General features: G+C 40.7%; 1 protein-coding gene across 11 annotated transcripts in view; it reads left to right on the top strand.

Annotated features, from left to right (window-relative positions):
- The window catches only part of LOC105667632 (uncharacterized), a 94,548-nt gene that overhangs the window by 29,535 nt on the left and 39,930 nt on the right, over window positions 1-25,083 (top strand). For 10 of the 11 annotated variants that reach the window (XR_001099964.2, XR_001099965.2, XR_010891148.1 and 7 more), the window contains 2 exons: window positions 8,191-8,294; window positions 16,740-16,793. Coding sequence is in view for 6 of the 11 variants with exons in the window: in XM_012359544.2 (XP_012214967.1) it covers window positions 8,191-8,294; window positions 16,740-16,793 (158 nt within the window). In the remaining 5 variants the exon portion in view is untranslated. Of the gene's footprint in view, window positions 1-8,190; window positions 8,295-16,117; window positions 16,499-16,739; window positions 16,794-25,083 lie in introns of those variants that run through there. The other variant, XM_012359542.2, reaches the window with a different exon arrangement.

Here is a 25,083-nt window from a genome sequence, read left to right as displayed (position 1 = left end):
GCTGTCCTCGTCTGTCTCTCGTCCTCGCTCACTCGCGCCCGGCTGTTCTTTTCCCCCCTTGTCGGTGGCCCTTCGCCGCGCGGGAGAGACTCTACGCGGTAGCTCCCGCGCGACCTCCCGCTCTTTTCCCTCTTTCTTTTTCGCTCTTTCGACAACTCTGGCCCCTACACGCATCCCGAATTTCTTCCCCCGGACCGTCCTGTTCGCGTCTCCGCAAAATCTACCCCTCGCTTTATTCCTCTCGGATTTTCAATAGGGATCATCGGCAGCCGCCGGAATTTGATCGCTGATAAGGGAACTAAAAATGACAATTGTGAAGCGGAGAAGGGGGGTTTTTACCCGATACGATCTCGTCATTAGGGGAATGGTTCTCGGATAACTCGTGGGAAATTTGTGCTATTCACCTGTCCGGTATCTCTCGCGATGTCTTCGCCCGGGACACCACTTAATTTTCGATATTGTGCCCGGAGTTGCTATGGCCAACCGCGCGACACACCGACGCGACTACATCACGAACGATACTTTCGGTAGATTAAACATCACCTAATTCATTTTATTTTCTACACGCTCATCACACGGAATGTCTATCTTGTTGACAAAAAATGACTCCCACGACGATTAGCGGCGGTAGTCCCTGTCGCGAGTAATAAAGAAACGAGTTTGCACGTTGCCAATGGCACGATATATAAATCCCCGCGATGGATATTACTTTTTTAGAATACGAAATAAATTTCTTCGTGGAGCGCAACACGCTCCCGCGAGAGTAAACCAGTAACTTTAAACCGGTAACGTAAAAATGTAAAAAATGAAGTTGGAAATTGTAAAAACAGTTGGCAAGCCGCGTCCGTCTGCAAAATTCGTTATAATGTTCCGGGTTTAATGAAAATATTCGCAAACATCTGTTTATCTTAAACTAATATTTTGCGCGTCGCACCGTGACAAACGCTACATTACAAACTGATATGTGGAAGCTATAAATAAAAATTTTACCGTGGCGAAAATTATTTTAATCTAGTCTAATTTCCATCCTTTATCAAATGTGGAAATTGAATAGAAATATTTGGACGAAATTTCGAATAAAGTTCCGTGAAATTATTTATTAATGAAATTTTACTTGAAATTTACGTTGAAAAATACTATATGTTGCGAGTTTTCAAAGCAGAAAGCTTAGACTTTTACGATGACATTAATTCGCGACACTAATGGAAAATATTATAACTCCGATCGCGTTAACGAACATTTCGAGAGAATTATTTATACAGGAATTTTCTTCTCAAAGGTTTTTTTTATTAGTTACGCAAAATAAAAACAAGAGATTAAATAAATAAAACTGCGTGGTTTAGAATTACTTTTTTCAAAACACTGCCGATAAAATATAGTATAGAGAAATGATTTTGTAGCTGAAATAGTTCAAAAATGCAGTTACAATACTTTTCATTAATACTGTAGATTTTTTTATTTCATTTATTAATCCTTTATCATTTCGTCCCGATCTCTACCGGATTATCCGGTTAATCCAGTGCGGCTTGTCCGCGGTGGCAAATCGCGATGCCCGTTGCGAGAACTAGGCGCACTCCAAGGAGATCACGACCTACTAGCTACGACCTGCTGTTCGCGGGCGGCAAGGAGCGAAGGGGTGGGTAGGATGGTCGAGACAGATCTGAGCTGACGCTATGAGAATACGGGAGGCGGAATTTAGAATGATGGAAGTGATTGTCCTGAAATTACGAGGTACGCGATCGCCCGGCGTCGTTAGCAGATTCGAACGTCTACGAACGTGTTGTACGAGCAAAAAAGGGAGAGTAATTGACTTTGAGATTCAGCTCGGAGATCAAGCCGGAGGGACGAATCGGAAGTGTCGAACTGTCAATATTTGTCACACCGTTTTATCACTGCGAGAGAGGGCTGTCATATTTTCGAGATCTCAATGGACGACACACGCTCGATATATTGATTTTGTTTATAAACGCGCTATTTTGTATTTTTATATTGCGCGCGACGTGTCAATAGGCAAAACTTCCGTTTCGACGCGAATTCTGTTCAAGTTTCAATGAACAAGCGGAGCAAGTTATGAGAGACTTTAATGCATATTCGAATTAATTGCAACAGCTTCGTACCCGGCGATTAATCGGCGGCGTAACGCAACGCTAACTAATCGCGGGCAGGTGACTCGTATTGCGCATTATTACTCACGAATAAACGCGATTCGGCGCGTCGTCGATATACCCAACATGTATTAATGATCACATATGAGAAGGATCTAAATTCAAAATCACATTCTCCATTATTTCTAACCGTGATTTTACAGCGCGAGTAAAAAGCTTCATTAAGAACATTTTACTGTATAATTTATTCCATTCTAAACTTTTTGTTTTTAGTATAACTTTCATACAAGTCTTATTTAATTTTATCTTAATTGAATTGAATTTATCTTAATTAAATGTAATAATTTAATTTGGCTTTTAATCATTTTATTTTTTTCAATTTATAAAATGTAATAAAATATAAACATTTGTTAACAAGATAAATGTCCCAAATATTCGTACGTTGAAGATGTTATCTTTATTAAAAAAGAATTTGTTCCATCATAACAATAATTTTCTCATCTTTGTTATATATGTATTATAAAGATCAAAATCTACTTAATAGAAATGACAGAAATAACAATTATTAATTGATAATCAATTAAATATTTGCAAAAAATGTCGAGTATACATATGTATCAGTATCCGATCGTTAAAAATGGTTATCCCAAAATATACTTTTCAAATGAGAAATTATAAAAATTTTTATAAAATTGATTAAAAATGTTTTTTTTAACATTCACATTTAAAAAATCACTTATTCTTACAAGTAAAATCGTTAACGATTAATCTACAGCGTTATATATTGTTATTTATTATATTAATTATTATATGTAGTGAAATATTATGCAATAATTCTTAATTCTTTTTGTATGCAAACTTAATTTAATGAACAATTAAAGTAGAAAGACGAGGATTGAGAGCCAACGCAGGATGTTAACAGTTTGTCACAATCTTCTTCATTATTACATCAATACACAAATTATCTTTTGCATAATAGTTATAAATTGTTCAATTTATTTATATCAACTGAAGTCACTTACTGTGAGAATATGCATGTTGGATGTGAGTTTTATCATGTCACGCACATATCATTACACACAATCTTATACTTAGTAACTGACTTCAATTGATATGAATAAGTGGGCCAATTATTGAACTATTGTACTGAAGATAGTCAAAAGACGAAACATTTATGTATTGATGTAATAATAAAGAAGATTGTAACAAGCGGCTAATATCCTGCTTTGGTTCTCGTACCTCGTCTTTCTACTTTAATTGTTTCTAACAAGAGCCTGTATAAAGTTTAATTTAATAAAGATTTTTTAATATTATTTCTGGATTTTATACTTATAAATAGTTAATAATAGTTGTTTTATTGGTATATAGTCGGATATTGAGTCGCGTTCGAATACTGGGACATTTAGTTTATAAAAAAATTCGAATTTTGCATCTCTCATACGTATACATATACAAAGTGTCACAACTTTTAATAGACAAATTTTAGAAAATTAAAGTTGTTCTAAATGAAGAAAGAAATTTATATAAAAAATAGGGGTTGTTGTTTTATTTCTGAAATACTTATTTTAGACACGCTTTGAAGTCTATTTGTTAAGAAATGTAACGTCTTGTGTTAGGAACGCACGCAGAAAGCGTTTCGAGCTGATGATTGTACATGCTACGCAGACACCGAGTCTTAACATACCCATTGCGCTCTGTAATATGCAACAACGAAGTTTGTATCAATCTCGGATGATCAGTGTTAACGAGTTTTGTTACAATGGAGCACGATCTTCCGCTAAGACGACTGACTAGGACTAGAGAAAGGAAAAGGGATGGAGGGGGAGAATTAAGGCCGATGGTAGCGATTGTTCCGAAATTACGACGAGGCATCGTTAACTCCTACTTGCGAGGGGTCGCCTTCCGCTGATTAACTTTTAATGGATCTTAGATTAAGCTCTGGTATCACTGTCTCGCGCCCGTCCCTAATTGTACGCTGCTGTATTTACGTATATTAATTTATTAACGTATCGTAAAACATTGAAAAAATAAGCCGATAAGAGGGGATTAAAGCATCATATTTTATGATTTATGCTTGTTAGCGCGAGCACAAGTTTTGCGAGGGAATATCACGCGACTCGAATAAAATGACCGCGGTGGAAAGGTCGAATGGAAAACGTTAATAAGCTTACGGGATAAACATAATACCTGTTGTATGAGAATGCCGCAAAGGAAACCCACGCGTTCGAATAAATCTGAAACATATTTCTCTTAACGTTATAAGTCGTATCGAGTCGCTGTAAATATTTCTGTAAATATTTCTTGGCAATATTTCCAAGAAAAAGCAGAGCGTGTTTCGCATACGAGTGGTTTTGGATTACACGTTACATGCCATAAACGCCTCTGTCTCGTATTTCTGACAGAAACGCGGCCGCGTCGTCAGCCGCTGTTACAAAAGCGATTGTATATTCGAACGATATTTCGGGCATATAATTAACAGATGAAGCCGCCGCAATGTGCGAAAGCAATTAATCGCAGACGTCACGCGCCACGGGTGAAACGGGCTGATTAACCTTGTTCGCGCTCAGCCGAAAGCGTTTTGCTCCAAATTGATCAAGGGTGCTTATTTGATAGAGGCATAAAAAAAATAACGTTCTGTCGCCGAATTAACCTTTATTCGAGTTATTCTCATAATTGTAATTTTGATTACAAATGTTAGACGATAAAGATCTCGACGTTGGAAATTTTATGACTGCCCTATTTTTTCGTGAAGCATCGGTGTGCGTGTTCTCGATTAACCAGTCATTTATGTATTTTTTAAAACCTAAAATATATACGACCGCGAGTTGTGAGAGCTTTGCTTGAGGTTGATTGTTAATTTATGGTCGGATATGAGATTTGGAATATGTCAGGCATACTTTCGTAAAATAGCTGAGAAAGCACCAAATGGTTAATATATTTTGTACAGTGACGTTAATGAGGGTCCGCGTGGGCGAGCCGTCGCTGCTAATTTCACAAAGGTCTGCTCGTTTGACTTGAACAGCGAGCCGGCGCTACGCGCAAAGAGTTCGTTAACACGCGTGATATTTCGAATAATGTTTCGTATAACAATATACAGAATAATTTAGCACTTTTTGTATGATATTTTTTATACTCGCGCGAGTGTGAACGCGTGTCTAATACAGACTCGTAATGGCACTGCAAAAGAGAAAGTAGAAATTTTCAGCTGTGTCCGCTGATAATTATCGACTGGCGATCGCATCGGCGAAGGAAGAATTAATTAATTTATTCACGGAGATTGTGCGTGGTACAAAATGAAAACAAGATTTGCGTAAACAAGCAGAGAGGTATGTGTGCGGCGCGATGTATACCGGCTTAAAGGGAACTCCTTCCCGATAGTTAATTATTGGCGGGCAGAGCTGATTTGCAAGTACGTCGTTTATAATCCACTTAAGCTCTAATCGAATCCTGGCTAGTCTCGGGGACAACGGATAGACGTGGCTTCTATAGCTTCGGCGTAGGTCGCATAGTCGATCCTCGGCATTGCGCGTAATTACGCGCTCCGTTTACAATCTTCCGTGCGTTATACGTTATGTGCGGGAGGGGCGAGAGGGAGAGGGGGTGAGGGATGCAGAAGAAAGTCTGAAAAAGTACATGTCAAAGAGAGAGATGAATATCTTTTTATTCTTATTTAATCAGGATGTAAAATTTCTTCCTTATTTCTCGGCATAAATCTCAAATAGATTCACATATTTGCCTCAGTTTAACATTAAAGGGCAGGTACGCGAGGTACGTTTAATTTTCCACGGAAATTTACTATTTACGGGAATTTTCGCTCATGCTGGAACGAATGTCCTTTTGTACCTTTACTTTTTAAATTTCTCTTGTGCATGATTTATTATACTTTGTCGGGCTTGTCCCGTAAAATCGTAAAATAAAAGTTCTCTAAATTTTTCGAGTGTGTCAGTCGGTAACTGTTGAGAATATATAAATTATTATATTCTGATGATCGTTCTCGGATTCTCGTTCGCGAATAAACGGAGAGCGGGAGAAGAATCGACAGAGAAACATACGATGGAAAAAGGGCTGGACCAACGGCTAGAAAAATCGGCTCTTGTCGGTAAATCGACGATTGGAAGTCATTGTCGAGCGACAATCCGAGCTTTTGGTTTCTCATACGCCGATCGGGCTCTCTCGTTTCCAACTCCGATAGCAGAAGAGTTCCTTTACCATGGCGCACTCTTTTAAAATTCAAGTCGATTCGAATCCTCCGTATTGTCACTCACTGCGGGCATGTCGGCCGAGGACCGTAACGCTCGATAAATGTGTTACAATTACGATTGCGCAGATAGCGGCGAACGCAAGATGACGCACAAACGATCGAAGTATTCAAGCCATCCGCGAAATTTAATGGCTCTATGCGGGTGGCGTTACAAAGAGAAAGAGAGTTATGCGCGGAAGTATGGAGGCACGGTGCCGCAAAAAATCGTGCGGTTGGACATGAAGCGGTTGGGAATGGCCATACAACGGCCTGCTATTTCTATTTTTCGCATGATTCTATTTCGCGTTGCACAACTTTTTATTCATACGATGTATAATAATTCCATTATGTGAAAACCGCAGATCGTTTTTGCGCACTAATCCGGATTGGTTGAATGAAATTTCAAACGTCGCATTGCACGAACTTCTCGCCGTATTCCTTTTGAGTATCTACTGTTTTTTTTAGCGTTGCGTGTATGCAATAAAGTACGCGAAATACAAGACTTATCACGCACAATATTACGTGTAGTAAAGTAGGCAAAGTTTAAATACGGAAATGCACTCGAGGATTGTAACGGAAAGACAACTCATTGCGAACTTTAAAATTATCTCGCGAGTGCATTGACAGCTAACGGGAAAAATTTTCTAAAAATTTTCCGTTTACTATTCATGAAAATTATCGATTCATCAGCATCCATTCAAATCTCTGGACGAATGTTATATATATATATATATATATATATATATATGTATAAATCTCTTTTAACTTTCAACATCCGGAGAGCATAGCGTTGCTACGACGGAGGAGATATTCCGTCGCGTTGCATCGAATCCTGCCAGATTCTCAGGATAATCTCGTCGGAACCGTAGATCTCATTGAAAGGAATAAAAATGTCCCGAATCCCGACAAGTCCAGCCGCTGTTCCAGTATCCTCTTTATTCTCCTCTTTGGAGATAGCCTTGGCGGACCGAGCATCAGGTTCGTCTAATTCGCGTTTCTTTTTATTTGCTTCGTATTTACCCGCGAGATAATCCGTTAATTCTTAAATTATCCGTTATATTTCTGTATTACAATGGTTTCTTCATTACCAGGTCTGCTCGTAGAATTTCTCAGGTTCTACCGGCGAAAAACCGAGCTCGATTCACTCATTCTCTTGTACTATACATCGCGAATTCATCTCGTTTCTAAATCCTCTAATAAGAACTCACATGGCGAGTCAGAATCAAAAGAATTAAAGAATTTTAAATCCTTTAGTGCTACGTCTGCTGCACGGTTTCCATGCACCGTTTAAACCATTAAACCGTTTTCATTTTCTTTAATTTTTTGGCAAACAAGAACTTTTACACTGGTACGGTTAGTCATCGCTCGGCTCACACGCATTTGCTCGTGAAAATATTTCATTGTGTTTAAGGAATATCCTGGAAAAATGTTTTAATTGTTAAATCGAACTGACGTAAAAACTTTTCACAATAATTTCAAACTTTTTCATGTGGAAATCTTATAATTACATTTATGATTGGAAAAGAAAAGCATGTAATTTTAGTATAGATTGACATTATAACGAAGATAAAGAGCGAAATTCTGCTTTTCTCCACTTATTTTATATATACTGATAAAAAGAATCAAGAGACGAGAGCAGAAAGAAAGAAATACTCGCTGGCATAAAAATATGCCAGCAGCCGTTCTAGTGTTAAAGCGTATCTTAATATATCTTAATAGAAATCGATTTTCTCATTGTTCTTGCTATTTTTTCTTCTCTCCACTGTATTTTCAAATATCGAACACGCCCGTACTTTTCCATCGAGTAAGTCATGACTTACCACTGGACGATTTTTCTCGTTTCAGGTTACCCTTTCTCTGAAACGTCACGGAGAAAGCCCGCATGGAAATACCGCGTCTCAAGAGTCCCTAGGACCAAGGCTAATTTCTTCTTGTCTTCTGTATCTAATGTAAGTTCTATTCCTGTCCACCCGAGTTACGTTTACCTTATATTACGCCGAGTTCATCCCTATTTCTTATGAAACATTCATTACGCTATTGTCGTGACGCCCTCACATTCCCGTTTTTCATAGCCGCGAGATCTCATTTTTCTTCGAAGCCCGCATGCATAAAAGCTCATAGATGCCATTAAACTGCCTACGTTGATCACTAAAGAAATAATTTTAGTAAATTTAATTTTTTATCGAAGAATATTGCGTCGCGGTAAGTGTGTGTATGTGTGTGTGTGAGACACAGCGTTGTATTTTTTCATAAAATTTCCACGCAATACCCATGCATTGCGGAAACACTTTCTATTTTCTTTTCTTTTACGGGAAAGTTCTAAGTTGCCATTAAATCCCGCGGCGAGAGCTCACATGGAAATAACGAGATACGACTTTTCCGAGCTAATTTCGAGCTAATTTTTTTCCTCGCACTCCGTAGTCCACGGCGATATCTTCCCTTTCTTTTCTCTTTCTTTCTCTTTCGTGTTTATTTTCTCCACCATTTTCTTCCCTTCGTCGGTCAATGACCGTGAAAGGAACACTACTGAAGACTTGCCGTAGAACGCAAGCGAACAGGCGTTAAATCGCTCGTAAAAATTCCAACAGTAATTGGCCTCTGAACTATTTTCAACACTTCTAGACTTCCTGATGCATCGTCTTTCAATCTCCTCTTGTACTTTGTTTTCGATGAAAATAGCGCATTAATACTTTCGAACGAACTTTTTCCGCGAAGCTTACATTCTCCCGCGGTCGTTAAATCACGCGATAATCGCCGGTAATTATTATGCTGTTAACTGTAAAAAAGATTGTGCGCGTATCATAAAACTCGTACTCGTGTATTTCAAACATGCACTAGGACAAGTAATGCAGGTAGCGCAGGGAATTCTAAGGTGTCCACAATTTGAAGTGAGAGAGTAGCGCACACAAAGGAGAAAGAACCTGCTCGAGAATCGAAACGAGCTATAAGGTTCTCTCTAGTTTTTCCTCGGTGTGCTACCTACTGCCGCCGCCGCTATCCATCGACAACGAAAAGAGGCTGATCGCTGCGGGGGAAGGTTAGTTCTTCTCGGTCGCCCGCACGAAAATGAGTTCCATTCTTCGATTTATTGGCGACAGAGTTTCCCGATCGATCGACCCGGCAACCTCCGGTCCCGAAGCCTGTCCACGCCGCGGTTTAGATTCGCCCCGGAGTTTCGAGACTCGCACCATACTTCTCGGTTCGACTGAAGCAGAACGCCGATCAAATACGTTCGACTTTGTGATTTTTCGTTTACTTTTCGTCAAAGAATCTCGCGGTTAATGATGGCATTGACGCGCCAGATTTTGCTCTAATTTAGGATTTACCGTGTCTTTTGTACTTGTGGTTTTTGCTCACAAATATTATTGAAATTCTGAAAGATGTAAAGAAACATTACATTAGACATGGTGAGACAAACGCCGCATTTTTATTCTTCGAGAAGCGATTCTTTTACTAGATTTCAGACAATTCACTTTCCGCATACGTGTCGTTTTACGCCAGTCGCTTCCACCGTTACAGTATCGCACTTTCGATTTCGCATACGCAATACATATCCAGCGATAAGATAAAAAGTCTTCCCGACATAGAAATTCTGCACATATCGCATACTGAAGGAGAATAAGATTCACTTAATAAAAATTGTTTTCTTGTTTGCAAACTGGAAAAATTCTCATACACAAAGTTTACTAAATTGATCGCAATGATGGGGTTTGATTACATTACATTTTTCCATTCTATATCTATAAAGTAATTTTGTAATTCATAGTCAAGTCTTTGTGCGACAAACCGACAATTTTTCTGTCACATGCGATACTGCACGCACGAATAATGGAATATTCGATATTTCGACGAAACGACACGCTCGCGAAATGTAATCGATACAGTCCGTTACAGAGATATACAAACTGGCAGGTTTACCCGCAATTGACAATACCTTTTTCGACAATGAGTCCACCCGCCCGTTACATTGTAGTTTCGATTCACGATCCTCATCGACCAATCGCTGTATGCCAGTTTTCATTTTCATACAACGTATAAGCAGACTCTCTTTCTCTCTCTCTGTTTCTCTGTTCTCTCATATGAGTAGACTTCGAAGTAAATATAGGTAGAACTATTCAGATTCGGTGATTCAAATGTAATCATAATAAACAAAAAAAGCTTACTAACACAGCATATTTATAATAATGGAAAATTTTTTCAGATATATTTTATATGAATAGCAAAAGAAAATGTATTATATATGCTTTTAATTTGGGAAAATTAGCTTTAATAAATATAAATTACTTCATTACATATGACAAGTTGATTCTTATTTTGATGGCTTTGCTGGAACAGCAAAATACATTTGCTAGCGATTTCATTTAACAGCAAATTACATTTGCTTTGCAGTTATTTCGCGGTTATTCCTAAGAATAAATTTACACACTCCAGACAGGTTTCTCTGTTTTAATAATAAAACAGGTTTTAATGACATAATTGTGTTAGTTTTATTAGCAAAGTTTGGTTGCTTTCACATTAAATATGCAAGTCAAATAGGTTAACAATAAACGGTCAAATAGATTAATAATAATCTTTCGGACAAGAAAAATTTACCTTGTATTTCATCGCGATTACTGTTTTCACGATCGGTCGATCAATCGGGATGGCTTCGCAAATGGCACAAACCTTGCGAAGTCTATTCGCGGTTACCAAACTGCGTGCCGTCAAGAGGTCGAAAGTTCGCGAACGCGAACAAAGCTATGCTATACGACTACTGATATTCGCATTGCCATCAAAGCAGCCATCTGGACGTAAAAGTAGTAGAAAATTTGCTGTTTACGACGGTATACTGCGAGGAAGCTTCTCTCGATGCAGGCTTTCTTCTTCAGCGAGCGTACGTGCACTCGCAGAAGTATCCCTTCCTTTGGTCCCGTGTAATATCATCGTTACGGCGCGCGTAATCGTACAAAAGATCGTATTCTCTTGTGTAAACTTGTGATCACAATATTGCAGAAACGAAGAAGAATGAAGATAATTTAGATAAAAATAAGATCTCAAATTACACGATCTTATTATGAAATAAATCTTGGAAATAAATAAATAAAGCAAGCGAAAGCAAATTAGTAAAATCGTAAGAGATGCAAAGTTCAGGAAAATGTATTTTGACTTTAACGACGGTAAATAAAATCGGCTGATTAAATGCGGCGGGGCGCAGCGGGAAAGGGGACTGAAGAAGCATTGCGTGCAGCGCCAGCACGTGAACGAACGAGGGCAATTTTACGCAATATGAAAGTAAATTTAGCATAGCCTTAGACAAACGAGAAAAAAAATTCAAATTTACGAGATCCACCGGAAGCAAAAATTCGTTTCACGGCGAAAAATCAAAACTGCCGGTCTATTAGACGCCGCCGAGCCGTATCTTTCCCGCCGCTCTCTCTCCCGCAGGACGTCCGCTATTTTGCGAAAAGTTCTCGTTCATGATGCCCGCGCGTACATTTAACACGTTCTCGGAAAATACGATACGTCTGCGACATATTTCACGCGTGAAAATAATTCGATGTCGATAAGCGTAAGTTTAGAAAAATGTAACGCTTACCGCCTCTCTGCCCCCGGGCATTTTACACAAGTGTGCCCGTTATATACGAGTACGAGATCACATTTAGCTGATCGATAACGCTTTCGTTTCTCGATGGTGAAACCGCGCGTCGCGTCGCATGATTTTCCCTTACCAGGTATCTTATAAAGTCAATGCCCCGCCTCTTTTTGATACACAAATACTTTTTGGTTACCCATTGCGCGCTCGGTATTTTCATCACATATTCCCGCGACAAAGGTAAAATGTAATTAAGTGTTCCTAACAGCGCGACCAGCGGTACGCTGTTTGTATAGAGAAACGGAAAAAGTGCTTAGCTGACCCAAAAGCAAGATGTAAAGTTGCATTCGCAGCGCTAACTCGGGAAACGAGGAGTATCGAAGAATCGAACGATTCCATCCGCGCGGGTTTTCGCGGTAAATCTACCGAGCCGAGTGGATTAACCCGTACGTGACAAATGTAATGTCCAAGTGTCGTGGAAGAAAGCTTTCGAAACAAACGCGTTCCAATTACGTACACGAGGAAAATTTTACATTTAGCCGCACGTGCCGCTGTTGAGATAATCCATTAACTGAGACGTAAATTATTGCGTCCCATCTACTTGTCTACAAGATTCCTCTTTTCTTTATTAACCTGCCATTTTGTAGGAAACAGGTGCGCTTGTAACATAAATACATTTATTTCATACTGTAACAGTTATTTCCCAGATTAATATAAAATCTGAGGAAAATGGAATGTATTAACCAAATGAGGCAATATATTTGCTTTAGTACTGATTGTATTTTCTAATTTATTTTATTATATGTGAAATATGTAAGCAAGGAATATATTACAAAATTATTATACATGAAAGAGAAGAAGAGAGGCAAGAAAGGAAAAAATTAAAAAATTAGGTTAAATAATCGTTATTAACAATTATCTCTGAAAAGAAATTTATTCTTTTCAGTAAAATGATTTACTTTTTGAGAGAAAACAAGTCACGATTTATGTAGAACATAATTTAACGACTGCTCCGTGCTCCATGGGGTCAGACACGTACGAAAGAGATTTGAGTTCGGCCTCGGAAATAGATCGTGGCTGTGGTGACATTTTTAGATTATCGCAATATGGGGAGGCTGGTATAAGGCGAACCGCGAACGTCACGAACGCTTGGCGTCAACAGGTAGGGCTCTCGCTCTTTCTACCTGCTCGTTTCTCTTGATCCCTCGCAAATTCATTCCGATTATTTCATTTGTCTCACCACCTCTGATGACTTATATCCTGATGACTTATCGTAGAATCGTGAGAAGAGAAAAATCAACTTATTTTACATTATTACAAAATTACAATTTTAAATGGAAATAATAGACAAATAATTGACAGATTGTTTTTATTAATTAAATGTTTAAAATCTTTGTTTATTTTGCATATGAAATTTAGGTTAAACTATTTTTTTTCAATTGAACTAAACATACAATATAATTTAATGTTATTTAATACTGCCAACAAAAATTAAACAAACACTTTGCTTACGAAAACTGAAAAATGTGTCCCTCATATAACTTTACTGCCGACAATCGACTAAAATGATAAAAGGCCGGAAAATGTCGAGTGCGACAAAATTTATATTTACCTACCATTTGTATCCATATGCTCATTTCGTAATCCGCTTAGTTGTAATTTCGTTAAGCTTCCAATTACGATTAATATTCGTTCTCATTTGAAATATTAGTGATATACGAAGCGGACGAATTTATAAACGGCACTTTCGTAAAAGAGCGCAACATTCGAAATATCATATTCCACAACGACAATGTAAACTCTTATCTTTTCTTTCGTTTTCTCACTCCCCTCATGTACTCACGCGCGATGCGCTTTCTCACGTATGCGTTTCCCGCGAGCGCATATGGAGGTCCCGGGATAGAAGGATAGAAGACTAGGATAGGATAGGATGAGTAGAATGGGTAGAGGGTAGAGGGTAGAGGGTAGAGGGGTGGGTAGAGAGAAGGTGGGGTCACGCTTCGTCTGGTCCTCCGTGAGATTGCACACCGTGACCAACAAAGTACCACGGTTTACGGGGTATAACTCGCCAAGTGGGTGGGGGAGGGCGAGACGGTGTGAGAGTGGAGAGTGGCGGATACGGAAGGAAGAAGCGGGAGGGGTAAGAAAGCCGGAGAAACTGTAATAGCAAGGAGTTACGGCGGAATAGGAAGGAATGGATGGATGGCGCGAGCGAGAAAGCAATGCGATTAAAAGGTCGCGTTGTCTCGCGAAAAAAGAGTCTCTCGACGAGAACGGGCGGAAAGAGGCCAGGTAAAGAGGTAAGAAAACGTCGGAAAAATAGAGAAGTGGGTAAAGAGGCGGCGCATAGAACAAAGAATGATGACGAGACGCGCGGAGGAATGGGAAAGGAATAAAAGGGTAGGGTAAAAAAAATAAAGGTTTGAAAAGGAGCAATGATAACACGAAAGAAAAGACTCGATTAGGATGATTGTCCTGCATTTAAGTGAAGACTAGGATTATAAACGTAGCGATATTTTCGCTGCCATTTTCGGCGAGGGTAAAGAAAACGAAAGAGAAATATAAAACGGGCTGAGCAGCACGGGAAGTTGAAAAATCCAGGCAGCATAAAGAATGTATTAACGCGTCAAAGAGAAGCAAGAGCGCCGGATAAGAACGGTCGAAAAGATCGAAGCGCGAGAAGGAGAAAGATATTAGAACCTTATGTTCTGTGTACAGTCGCTCCGATAACAATGGTGGCGATGCTTTCGCAGTTTCTCAAGGCAGAATGGTGCTTTAAAGCATTCCATTTGGAGAGCTTTTCCCGTACCTTGTATCAGTCGGTCAAATTCAACCGCGGTCAAAGAGAATGCACGGCACGGGCCAGCGATGGCAGCCGGCCGATATATCGATCGATGTATTTTTCTTCTCGTGCACGCGTATACGCTAAGAGTATCTTTCCGTGCCTTCGGAAAGCCAACGATACGATCGTTCATTCCGCACAAACTATCCGAATAGTTAAAAAAGAAAATAACAATGATACTGCCGGACAATATATACATCCGTGATAGCTGTGTGCATCGTATTCTCCGTATATATCCGAGATATAAATTATACCGACGCTATTTTCCGCGACGTTCGAACAGCTATTCCAGCGATAACGCAAACTCCGCTATGATATGACTTGTATCGATGCGATAAACGTGTCCGACAAAATAGAGCAAACGCATAACTGCTTTCCGATCGTATCGTCCGGCCGATCAGTCATCGCTTCTTAACAAGCAGAACTCTATCTTAAGCAACATTAATTTATCTTGAAACAAAACGGAGACGGCGAGCGCGAAAATAAAATAAATAGAGATGAAAGAGCGAAATGTCGCTCTATCAGGGAGATTGGATTTAATTAATCCAATTAGGCGCTCCCGGGTTTCTAATGTATTTACAAACTTTGAGAAACTTATGATCGACCCCGGCGTGATGCACCAGCGTTAATTAAAACTGCGCTAACGAAATCGTTAACCTCAATTAACACGTAGATAATATAAGGCGACGTAAAGTGGAACATGCTAAGAGCTATTCTTCCCGGCGACTTTTTTTATCAATCTTCCTCTCTCCGGCTCTACCTTGCTTTACGTAATGCATTTCAATTCTTTTTATATAACGTTTGCATAACAAATAATAATCAACGTTTTTACAAGATTAGTTATATTAGCACTTTAATCAATGTTATGCCAGTGTTCTCATCTTCGATACTAATTAATGTTTTATTATTTTGATGTTAGACGTATTTAAAGAAATTATTTTATTATATGTTTGTTATATATCATATATTATATTCGATCAATTTCAATGGCAATTATATTAGCATAAAAAAATAATTTTATACTTTGCTGGAATATATTAGAGACATATTAAAACATTGAAATCACTTAATAACAATTATATACAAATATACATATCATTATAAGAGCATATACACTAAACATAATCATCTGCGGAATGCAAATTAAAGAAGATCCGCTTTTGCCGCATGTCGTTACGTCAATTTTTCGTCGAGTTATAACGTTTGAAAAGTCCGAGCGCGACGCGAATGTGTGCGTGTGTACATGTGCGCTATGTTACGGGATCAGCTGATCAGCTGATCAGCTGAGTAACGGTACCGTAACAGTAGGTCAAGGTCCTATAGATCACCAATCATGCGGTATCGTCGGTTGACTTCGACGTTAGGTTCGGGATCACTCGGGATGTAATCGATAGAAGTGTCGAAACAGTCGCTAGTTGCCGCTAGCCGCTAGTCGTCATCGATCGGTTGTTTTCTTCCGGTTGTAGTAGTGAATTGCGGCCGGTAGGGTAAATTTATAGGTTAGAATAGTGTTTACTCGGTGTTGTGTGTAATTGACGTGAGACACGATAAAGTCTCTTGATATGGCTTCACAAGGAACATTCTTGAGACATCGTATATATGCACAAACAACAGGTAATCATCAGTATTAATCAGCGCGTGCAATTATTATGGATCGTTGTTCCGTGTCGTTTATTCGTTCGAGAATACATCGCATGTCAGGAGAATTAAATGCATCGCGAGTCAAAGTGATGATAAAGGCAAGTGAAGATAATTAATTAGATTTTGCGATGATATTTATATTCGATATTTTGCGACTTTTGTAATGTTGTTCTCTTGGAACATTGTCATTACATTTTTCAATGAGTCGCATTGTTTTGCGTTTGTAATGATCAATATTGTTTCGGAATCATTATGTGTCACATTAAAAATGCATTGCGCTTATAAAGCTCGAATGTACTGCATGAATAAATCGTATTAATTAGTGTGTTTTTATTATAGGTGTTTGAAGCAACGGCAGGACTGCGATGGATTGCAGCGGCGGGACATCGACTGGTGAGTACATTTTTGTATTATATTACGCGATGTGTTTATATGCATATACGAATCGTTTTAATACGACAATACAAGAGTGTGAAATAATTGTTAGTAACCAGAGCGCCAAATACACATATCATGTGTCTTTTACAATCGAGAAAAAGATAGATACGAGATTAAGACAGTAAGTATGTATAACTCGATCGTAACGAGTGTTTTTTAAGTGTTCGTACGATCTAAACGAGTTTCTTAAAAGCCGTTCTTGCGAATCCAATATTATATTATATAAGTATACATATTTCTGAGTTACATTACATATAAAGTAATGTAAAAAGTTAAGTTATCTGAAAAATATTTCATTTTTGCGCTTTTCGTGTAATTTATTTTTGCTTTTTCAAGAGACTTTTAAATAATTATGAAGACAAATAGTGTTTTAGGATAAATTAATTACAAGCATACACAACAAATTTATAAAGAGCTTAATTTTTAGGTTAAAAAATAATTTGGCAAATAAGAGTTAATTGGCGAGATATGTGCGCCATGTAAATATTATCGTATGCTATTATATAGATTACATCGAGTACGTATATTAACTATAACAAAGTCAATTCGATTCCAGTGTCTTATCACGGTGTGAAAAATGTCTGCGCGTAACGCCGGCGCCAAAGGCGTTAAGCTTGTAACGGAATTTTAGCTCCAGTTTCCGGTCACCGCGTTCGCACTGACAACCTTAGAGTTTATTGAATTGTGGGGATAGTTTGAAAATAGTTTGTGTCTCGATAAATTATAACCGCCGTGGCAAAACGAGTTTTCAGTTTGCAACCTTAACCGTAATTTATATTACCGCTAACGACGCGACTACCCTTCCAGCCTGGTGATATTTCAATCTCCAAGCCTATCGTATACGTATAATAATACAAGCTTTAAACCTATTAATTACCTCCCGTGAACGCTGTCGATTTGTTTTCAATGCAGGCTTGAGTTCCGTAATAAAATTTTGTAATTTGCTACACATTATACGGGCATTATTGAGTTTCCGAAGCCAAATTTCGAGCAAATATTCAACTAGATATACGAATTGTTAATCACTCACCGCGTTTGGAAAATATTTTTGTTTTCCGGTAAAAAAATTATAATAAACAACTCGAGGTCGCGCACAACACAATATATTTAAATGGAGGACGTTTATCTTATGAAACATTATTAACCTATAAAATATACAACATTCTCGCGTTTTAAACCAAGATAACAGTTGCGAGTTCTCGCACATTATTCTCTTTTTTTTTTTTTTTTTTTTTTCTTTGAAATGTCTCATTTTCAAAGACAGAATGTAGAAACGCGACACACCATCGTCTTCGTTTTCGTCTCGTTTCAGTAGCTTGACATATTTATTATAATCGCGGGCGTGACGTGACACCGCTGACATGGGTCGATTTTACAAGCGGTTCCCAGATGATTAAATCCCAAAGTGGCAAAGATGGACAGAAACGGACGCGTGGGTGAAGATACCGGGGAGTTAAGCTACGAGGCAGACTGCGGCATGACGAATCAATTATGCAGCAACCGAACTGGAACATTATGCAGCTTTCGAGGGGGATGACTGTTGCAACGGGAAAAGTGAGAGCGAGCGAGCGGGCGAGCGAGCGAGCGGGCGAGCGGGCGAGCGGGCGAGCGGGCGAGCGGGCGAGGAGTGGATTGATACGGTTAGCGACGGAGATTGATCGACCGGGTGATCGATCGTCCGTGCGGCGGGACGCGCGTACACACCGTGCGCAATGGCGTTATATGTGTTGAAGAAAGATGCGCTTTCCAACTTTCCGGCTACGCGAGCGAATTTGTTTTTTAGAGTTCTCCAGGGAGACTACTGACGCGGGATTTCGATCGAGTTCCGATGATAAAATTAAGTCTGTTACAAGCGGACGTATATACGTGTCACGTCATTGTGCATGCACTTTCTTTGAACAGCAAATTTCTTTAATCACGAATCGATTTTCTCTTAGCGAAAATGTGATAAGAGGTTCCATAGTTGTTTCAATTTTCATCTTATACACATTTCAATAATTAAATCTTAAATTAAAATCTTGTAAAAATAATTTGTTGAAAATTCTCTGGAAAATAAACTTTTAATATTTGTTAGTAGCTAAAAAATTTAGTTTTCGAAAAGCACTTTACTCTTGATTGCTTTTAAGTCGGAAGCCGCGAGTGTCTCGACGTTTCTGCGAGGAAGATATCGATTGGAAATTGATCAGACGATTCGTATTTCAAATATGACACAGAGAGAAACATTTCGTTTAAAGAATGAGTTTAATTATGTAACCCAATATGTAATAACGTAAAACTGAATAGACAGGATGATACGATCGAATACAAAAGATCGGGAAAAGCAAATACGTTTCCGGCATACTCTACACCTGACGGAGCGGAAACCACCACGGGAGCGCGCTGCGTCTCGTCTAACATCCGACGTGGATTTAGTTCTCGACGGAACACACTGGAAGAGAGAGAATAAACGGAAACGAGGAAAGCAGAATCCGTGACCGTCTTTAGATTATCGGAGACCACTCGAATCGGTATCCGATGTCTTCGCGTCTCCGCGGTCTCCTTCTCCTTTTACGATTTCTCCAAAGTAAGGTCAAGATAAGTTTGAAATAAATATGCCAAAATTTAACAGCGAGAAGAAGTTCGCCGTGTTATAAAACTTTTTCTCCGTTTCGCCTTCTCTCTTTCTTTGATAATGGGGATTATCGGTATCTTTTAATCCTCCGATATCGCGCGTCCTTCGATAGACGGACTGTAAAGACAGTCCTGCGTGCGGAGCCGGGGAAATAACGTAAGGTCTCGGTGAGACAAAGATGGAACTTTACGCGGGCAGAGGGAGAAAACGGCTGATGGCTCGACGATATCTTGGACTCTCGAAAACTCGCCCGGATAGACTGGAACTCGGCAAAACTTTCCTGCCGCCCTTTCCTCCTCCCGTTCCCCCCTCCCTCTCTCTCTCTCTCTCTCTCATCTTCCTGCTACGGGTTCCTTGATAGTTAAAAGTTTGCCACGGCTCCGGTGTTGATCTACTTCGCCCACGCCCGGATTAATCGTGATTCCGTATAGCGGGGAGTGACTTAAAAGAATCTCGCGCGACAGCGTGAAAACGATGGCACGAAGTAAATTGAAAACAAAAGAGAAGGAACAGCAGCGAAGACGGGGAAGGGGTTGAGGGCGGCGGGGTAGGTGAGCAAAAGAGGGACGGTGGGAGACGAAACGTAATCGGTCGTGCGCGCTTTGTATATTTATTCGCATCGCGGACGGACGGCGGAGTCGGCGAAACGGCATCGCTCGTTCATGCAAATAGACAACTCGGTTACACGCTCACTCGGTTGCCGCGGCAACCCTTGTAAAATTTCAAAGCTGCTTGCTCTCTCGTTCTCCTTCTCGCTCGCGCGCTTTCTTCATGATTCCTCGGAAATTTTTATACTCAAAGTAACAAGGTACGCGCGAATTCACCGGGCGTACGGCTAGAGGCATGCTTTATGATTAACGTGCCTTGAATAGACGTCGGGCCCGGCATCCCGATCTCCCCTGGACGCGTCTGTATCTTTGGCCGGAATACATGTAACGCGCGCGGTGAAATGAACAGACTTCCAACAACCCCCTGCCGGAAAACTAGAGCGATTCTTAAACGTATTCATATCGCTGTCATGTTAAATGTAGAGTGAAACAAAGCAATAGAGGAAATTTCGCGTGACAATCTTTCAATCATATACTACCGAATTCCGCGTGGATTCCATTCCAATCCGGACTTCTCCATTCCAATGGAAATTCTCGAAATTACAGCGAGATAGCTCCTCCACGGTGTGTCCTACAATACTTATTACCCGCTGCACAGTTAGTTTGTTAGTGAAATTCTGTGTTTTTCCTTACAGAAATAACGCCGTATTTTGTGTATTTTATTCGCGTGTTTTTTAACCAGTGTTTTCTTTGTATTTTTTAATATCATTTGTTATTGTGTAATGTCAATTTAATTTTGTTATGGACGCGAAATGTTCTTTGGGATATGCGTGTTGTTTTCTTTCCGCGAAAACGTAATCTGTATAAAGCTTACGTAGAACCCACATTTACAAATTATCTTCTCTGTCATTAAAATTATTCTATTTTCCACAACGAAAAGTTAGAAAAAAGGAGTAGATTTTTTGCGATGTTTTTATGCAAGGTAAAAGAAAGCATGCGGTGTAATATATATATATATATATATATATATTATACACGGCGTGCAAACGTAAAATTATTTATTCAAAGTGAATTCATTTCTTTTCTTATATCAGTCATTCCGAGATATCATCGAATTACCTTATCTCGCCCTACACGTCACAAGGAAAACCCACCGATTTGTAATTGTAGAGAAAAAAATCAAGCCCCGCATCCGCTCACGCGACATGCAATTCCTCGCGGTCTGTTTACCCTGGAAAACAGTCCGTTGAGTGAATGCTGGCGGCGGCAGCCGCGAGTACGTACACGTGTGCATACGACGCGATAAACGATTCACGAAGGGGGCACCGCGCAAAAATCAATACAGGATAGTACTCGTGCTCGCCTTTCTGCATTTTATAGTTTCGCCGGCGACACGCACACATACCTGTACACGCGCGCATCTTGGGTTGTCCGTACTTAAATCCAGCATGCCTCGAGAGTTTAGCACGGAGCTCTCGTACGGAAAAATAAATTCTCGACGGGGTCGACGGCGGGCGAAAACCGTCCCGGTAGAAGAAAACCGGCGCAAAGCGACGTAAAAGCGGCACGAAAGAAAGAGCGGAAGGACACCGGAAAGAGAGAAAGAGGGAGAGGACCGGCTGCATACGGACGGAATTGGATTAGTCGATGTACTTTTCTTGGTGGTAACCCCTTCCCCCTCTCGCTCCTTTGCCGTCCGAAAGGTGCAAAAAAGGTCGAAAAAAAGCACGCGTGCGCACACACTCGCACACGTACGCGCGTGGTGATGATGTCGGGGAATCCAATTAGTTGTATTTCCGCTCGAAAGAGACTCGTGGGGCCTATGCAAATAAATTTAGCTGCTTGCTGGAGGGAACGGGCCTCACCCTATCGTCTCTGTCTCGACTTCTTGCCGCATTCTTCTCACTTTGTCTTCTTCTTGGGAAATCCGTGGCAGAGGAACTCTAATTTCTCTCGTTACATTGTGCCTGCTTCCTTGGGGACCACTCGATTTCGAGACATAAACAAGAGGATTTCCCGCGCGACGGCACTCGCGCAGCGCGCGCTCGGCGCTCGCGATAATTTCTTCTCTTAAAGCGTATTCGGGATAACGGTCCAAACTTAGCGATGTAGAGTTGCCGGTAGCTCTTCTCTCTCTCTCTCTCTCTCCCTCTCTTTCTTCTCTCCTTCTCTCCCTTTCTCTCTTCCTCCCTCTCTCCCTCCTGTCTTTCTCAGTCTCTGTTTTCTTATTTTTCCTTGCAACGCGCGCGCACGTTCCCCGATTTAATTTGGCATTCATTAGCGGACGCCGCAATGAAATACGGTGAGTTCGCTACGTGGAAATGGCGGGGATTAACAAAGGGAATAAAATATTTCGAGCGCAGCATCGTTGGCATTCGGCGAGCGTGTGAAGAGTGGAGCGTCCGAAACCGGATAAGCGAGAGAAAGAAAATCTCGACGGTATCGTCAGATATAAACAATTATAAATAAACATTGATAATTTAATATAAAAATCGCAAAGTTGTTTCGATGTCTTCCAACGCCATTGTTCTCCGAGCTTTGCGATGTAAACGAGAGAGCGAGAACCGAGCGGGTCGTCGAGAATAAACGTCTGAACAATGCGCGTTTATACTACTAGCGTGGCGAAACGCACGCATGAGTACGATAAGTAATGCAGTTTGTTTATCTTCAAAATCGGTACGTGATATTAGCGCACCCCGGCGAATTCTACTGTGATATCGCCCTTCACCGCGTAATTACAGCAATTTCTTTCACCGTTGTCCGTTGGAAAAGTCGGACTCGTCTTGCGGACGCGCAGTGACGCCAAAGTAAGGGAAGAGCGGAGAAGGAAGTTGCGCGAGGAAAAACAAGAAGTATTCCGCGAAAGGAGTAGTAAATGAAGGTGATTAATATGCATGGGGCTTAATAGGAGAAAAAAGGGGCAAAGGAAACAATTTCCAAAGAGAGCCGTGTCGTTCCGAAGAGCCCTGCACACAGCGCGACTCGAATATATTTTTCCCTAACCGAGTCGGCGGCGCGTTCGCGCGATAACGAGAGGAGGAATAACGCGTACCGATTACACTGGCTGCGGACGCATTTCGCGCGCCTTTCATTAAACCGCGTTCCCGATTGTTACCCGCGGGATAACGATGCGCGAAAAGCGCCGCCCGGAGATGCGGTAAACGTTCCGATTTCGCCGGCGCTTTTCCACGCGGCACTTTTGCCGCTATGCGCGACGACGACTCCTTTCTCTCTAATTAGAAGAAGCGGACGAGAAATTTGCAAGGAAAAAATTATCGCGGAGTGGAACGAGTGTTTCTTTTTCAACGTATCGATGAGCGATACGTATTATCGCTTTGCGAAGGAGAAAAATTGCCTCGCTGATCGGAAGGGACATTGCACCGAAGACCCGTGTATCCGACTACCGCAGATTTTATTCCACGTTCGCTAATTGACTTCAAATTGACCTGTGGTTAACCGCGCGAGCATGCATTCGTGAACAACACGACAACAAAACGTCATCGTCGCTGTCGCCTTGTTCTTCGTATACGCGATTAATAACGGAGCCGAATTTGCTTGAGCGCTATGAAAGTCCCGTGGACATTCTAATTGTCGTCGGGGCTATCGATTTCTAGATTAATACTAATTATATCGGCGAACAAAGCGCCCGCCTCGCGAGCCGCCAACACCGAGACAATGGATCGCCGTCGTTACGGTGATTAATTGAAGGAGCAACGTTCGAAGAAACGTAAGCTGTAAGAACGTGTTAACGGGGCAAATTTGCAGTGTGATATGCCGGAAAATCCTGCTGTACGTCCGATATTTCAATTTCTTACTATTACCACGTTATTATAAAGCGCAAAAAGTTACGAATTTGTGTATACACTTTACATATTTTTTTATTTATAAACACGGTTTACATATTTTTCTATTTATAAAATTTTGCAGGTAATGAAAATAAGTTATTTCGGTCCGACAACATCAAAATACTTAATTATAAATTATTCGTCGAAATTAATTCGGACCGCAAAGGGCTAAAGCGATGTGACGAAGGTTTGCTAAGTTCGCGCTCGATGTCTTCGCGACATGGATCGTAATTACTCGCTAAATAAGCGAGCAACCATTATAAAGTTCGTTGTGCCAGGTCGCACCGCCGCGGCGGAGACCGAGGCACAGCCGAGGCGGAGACACGCAAGGGTCGGGACGGAATCCGGAAGACTGCAGAAACTGCGGGGAACTGAGAAATCAAGGCACACGGTGCTCTAGCATGGGCTCTAGCTACGAGCGAGCGAGCAAGCGAGCAAATGCACGCGCGCGCGCGCTACTTCAAGGCAGCCCTTTATTTATGATCCGATTTAGGGTCGTGATTCTTGTTCGTGAGACCAGAACAGGAGGGATGTGCTAATCCTTGGTCCTTCCAAGGAGCGCTCTTACCAGCGCGACGCTCTCTAACGGCTCGCGATTTATTTTCGTTGAATTAGCACCCGTCCCAAAGTGCCCTCGGGCCCCGAGCGCGCAATGTCGGGGCGAAGGATCCTATGTATACATATGTACTGTCCGCCTACTAATGTCGCTTTATGTCATTCCTCCGCCACCGTATTGTTCTCGTAATATCGTCGCCGACCTCTCTCTCTCTCTCTCGGCGTGTCGAAAAATAAGTTATCCGATATACGATTAAAAGGCCATATTTCGGCTTAACAAGGGTTCCTCGCGCAGTGATTAATTACTCGCCACATCCACGAAGTTCAGCAGTAATATCTGCGAAGTTGGCGAACTTTACTGATAAACTGCACGTTGACAGGTCGAACAATTTATTTCCATGTTGCACGAAGCGCGAAGCGAGAACCGCGTTAAATTCCTCGAGCATGAGTCAAAATAAATACCGTTTGACTGTAATTACAGTATGAAGATGATTTGGCTGAGGCCGAATTTAATCGATGTCCGACGGTACAAATATTGGCCTGAATACGCGGATATTGTTCTTCAATCGCAAACAATGATGTGTGACGAGACACGCGGGTTATACAAGTTAATAATTGAATCATTTTTGTATGTAAAAGTTTCGGAGTGCGAGAACTCTAGAGGATTCTAGAGAAAATGCGAGAAT

Source organism: Linepithema humile, chromosome 7, assembly GCF_040581485.1.
Source record: "Linepithema humile isolate Giens D197 chromosome 7, Lhum_UNIL_v1.0, whole genome shotgun sequence".
In the NCBI taxonomy this organism is placed as follows: Eukaryota; Metazoa; Arthropoda; class Insecta; order Hymenoptera; family Formicidae; genus Linepithema; species Linepithema humile.
Note: the sequence above shows the minus strand (reverse complement) of the source record. Positions and strands in the feature narration are given on the sequence as shown.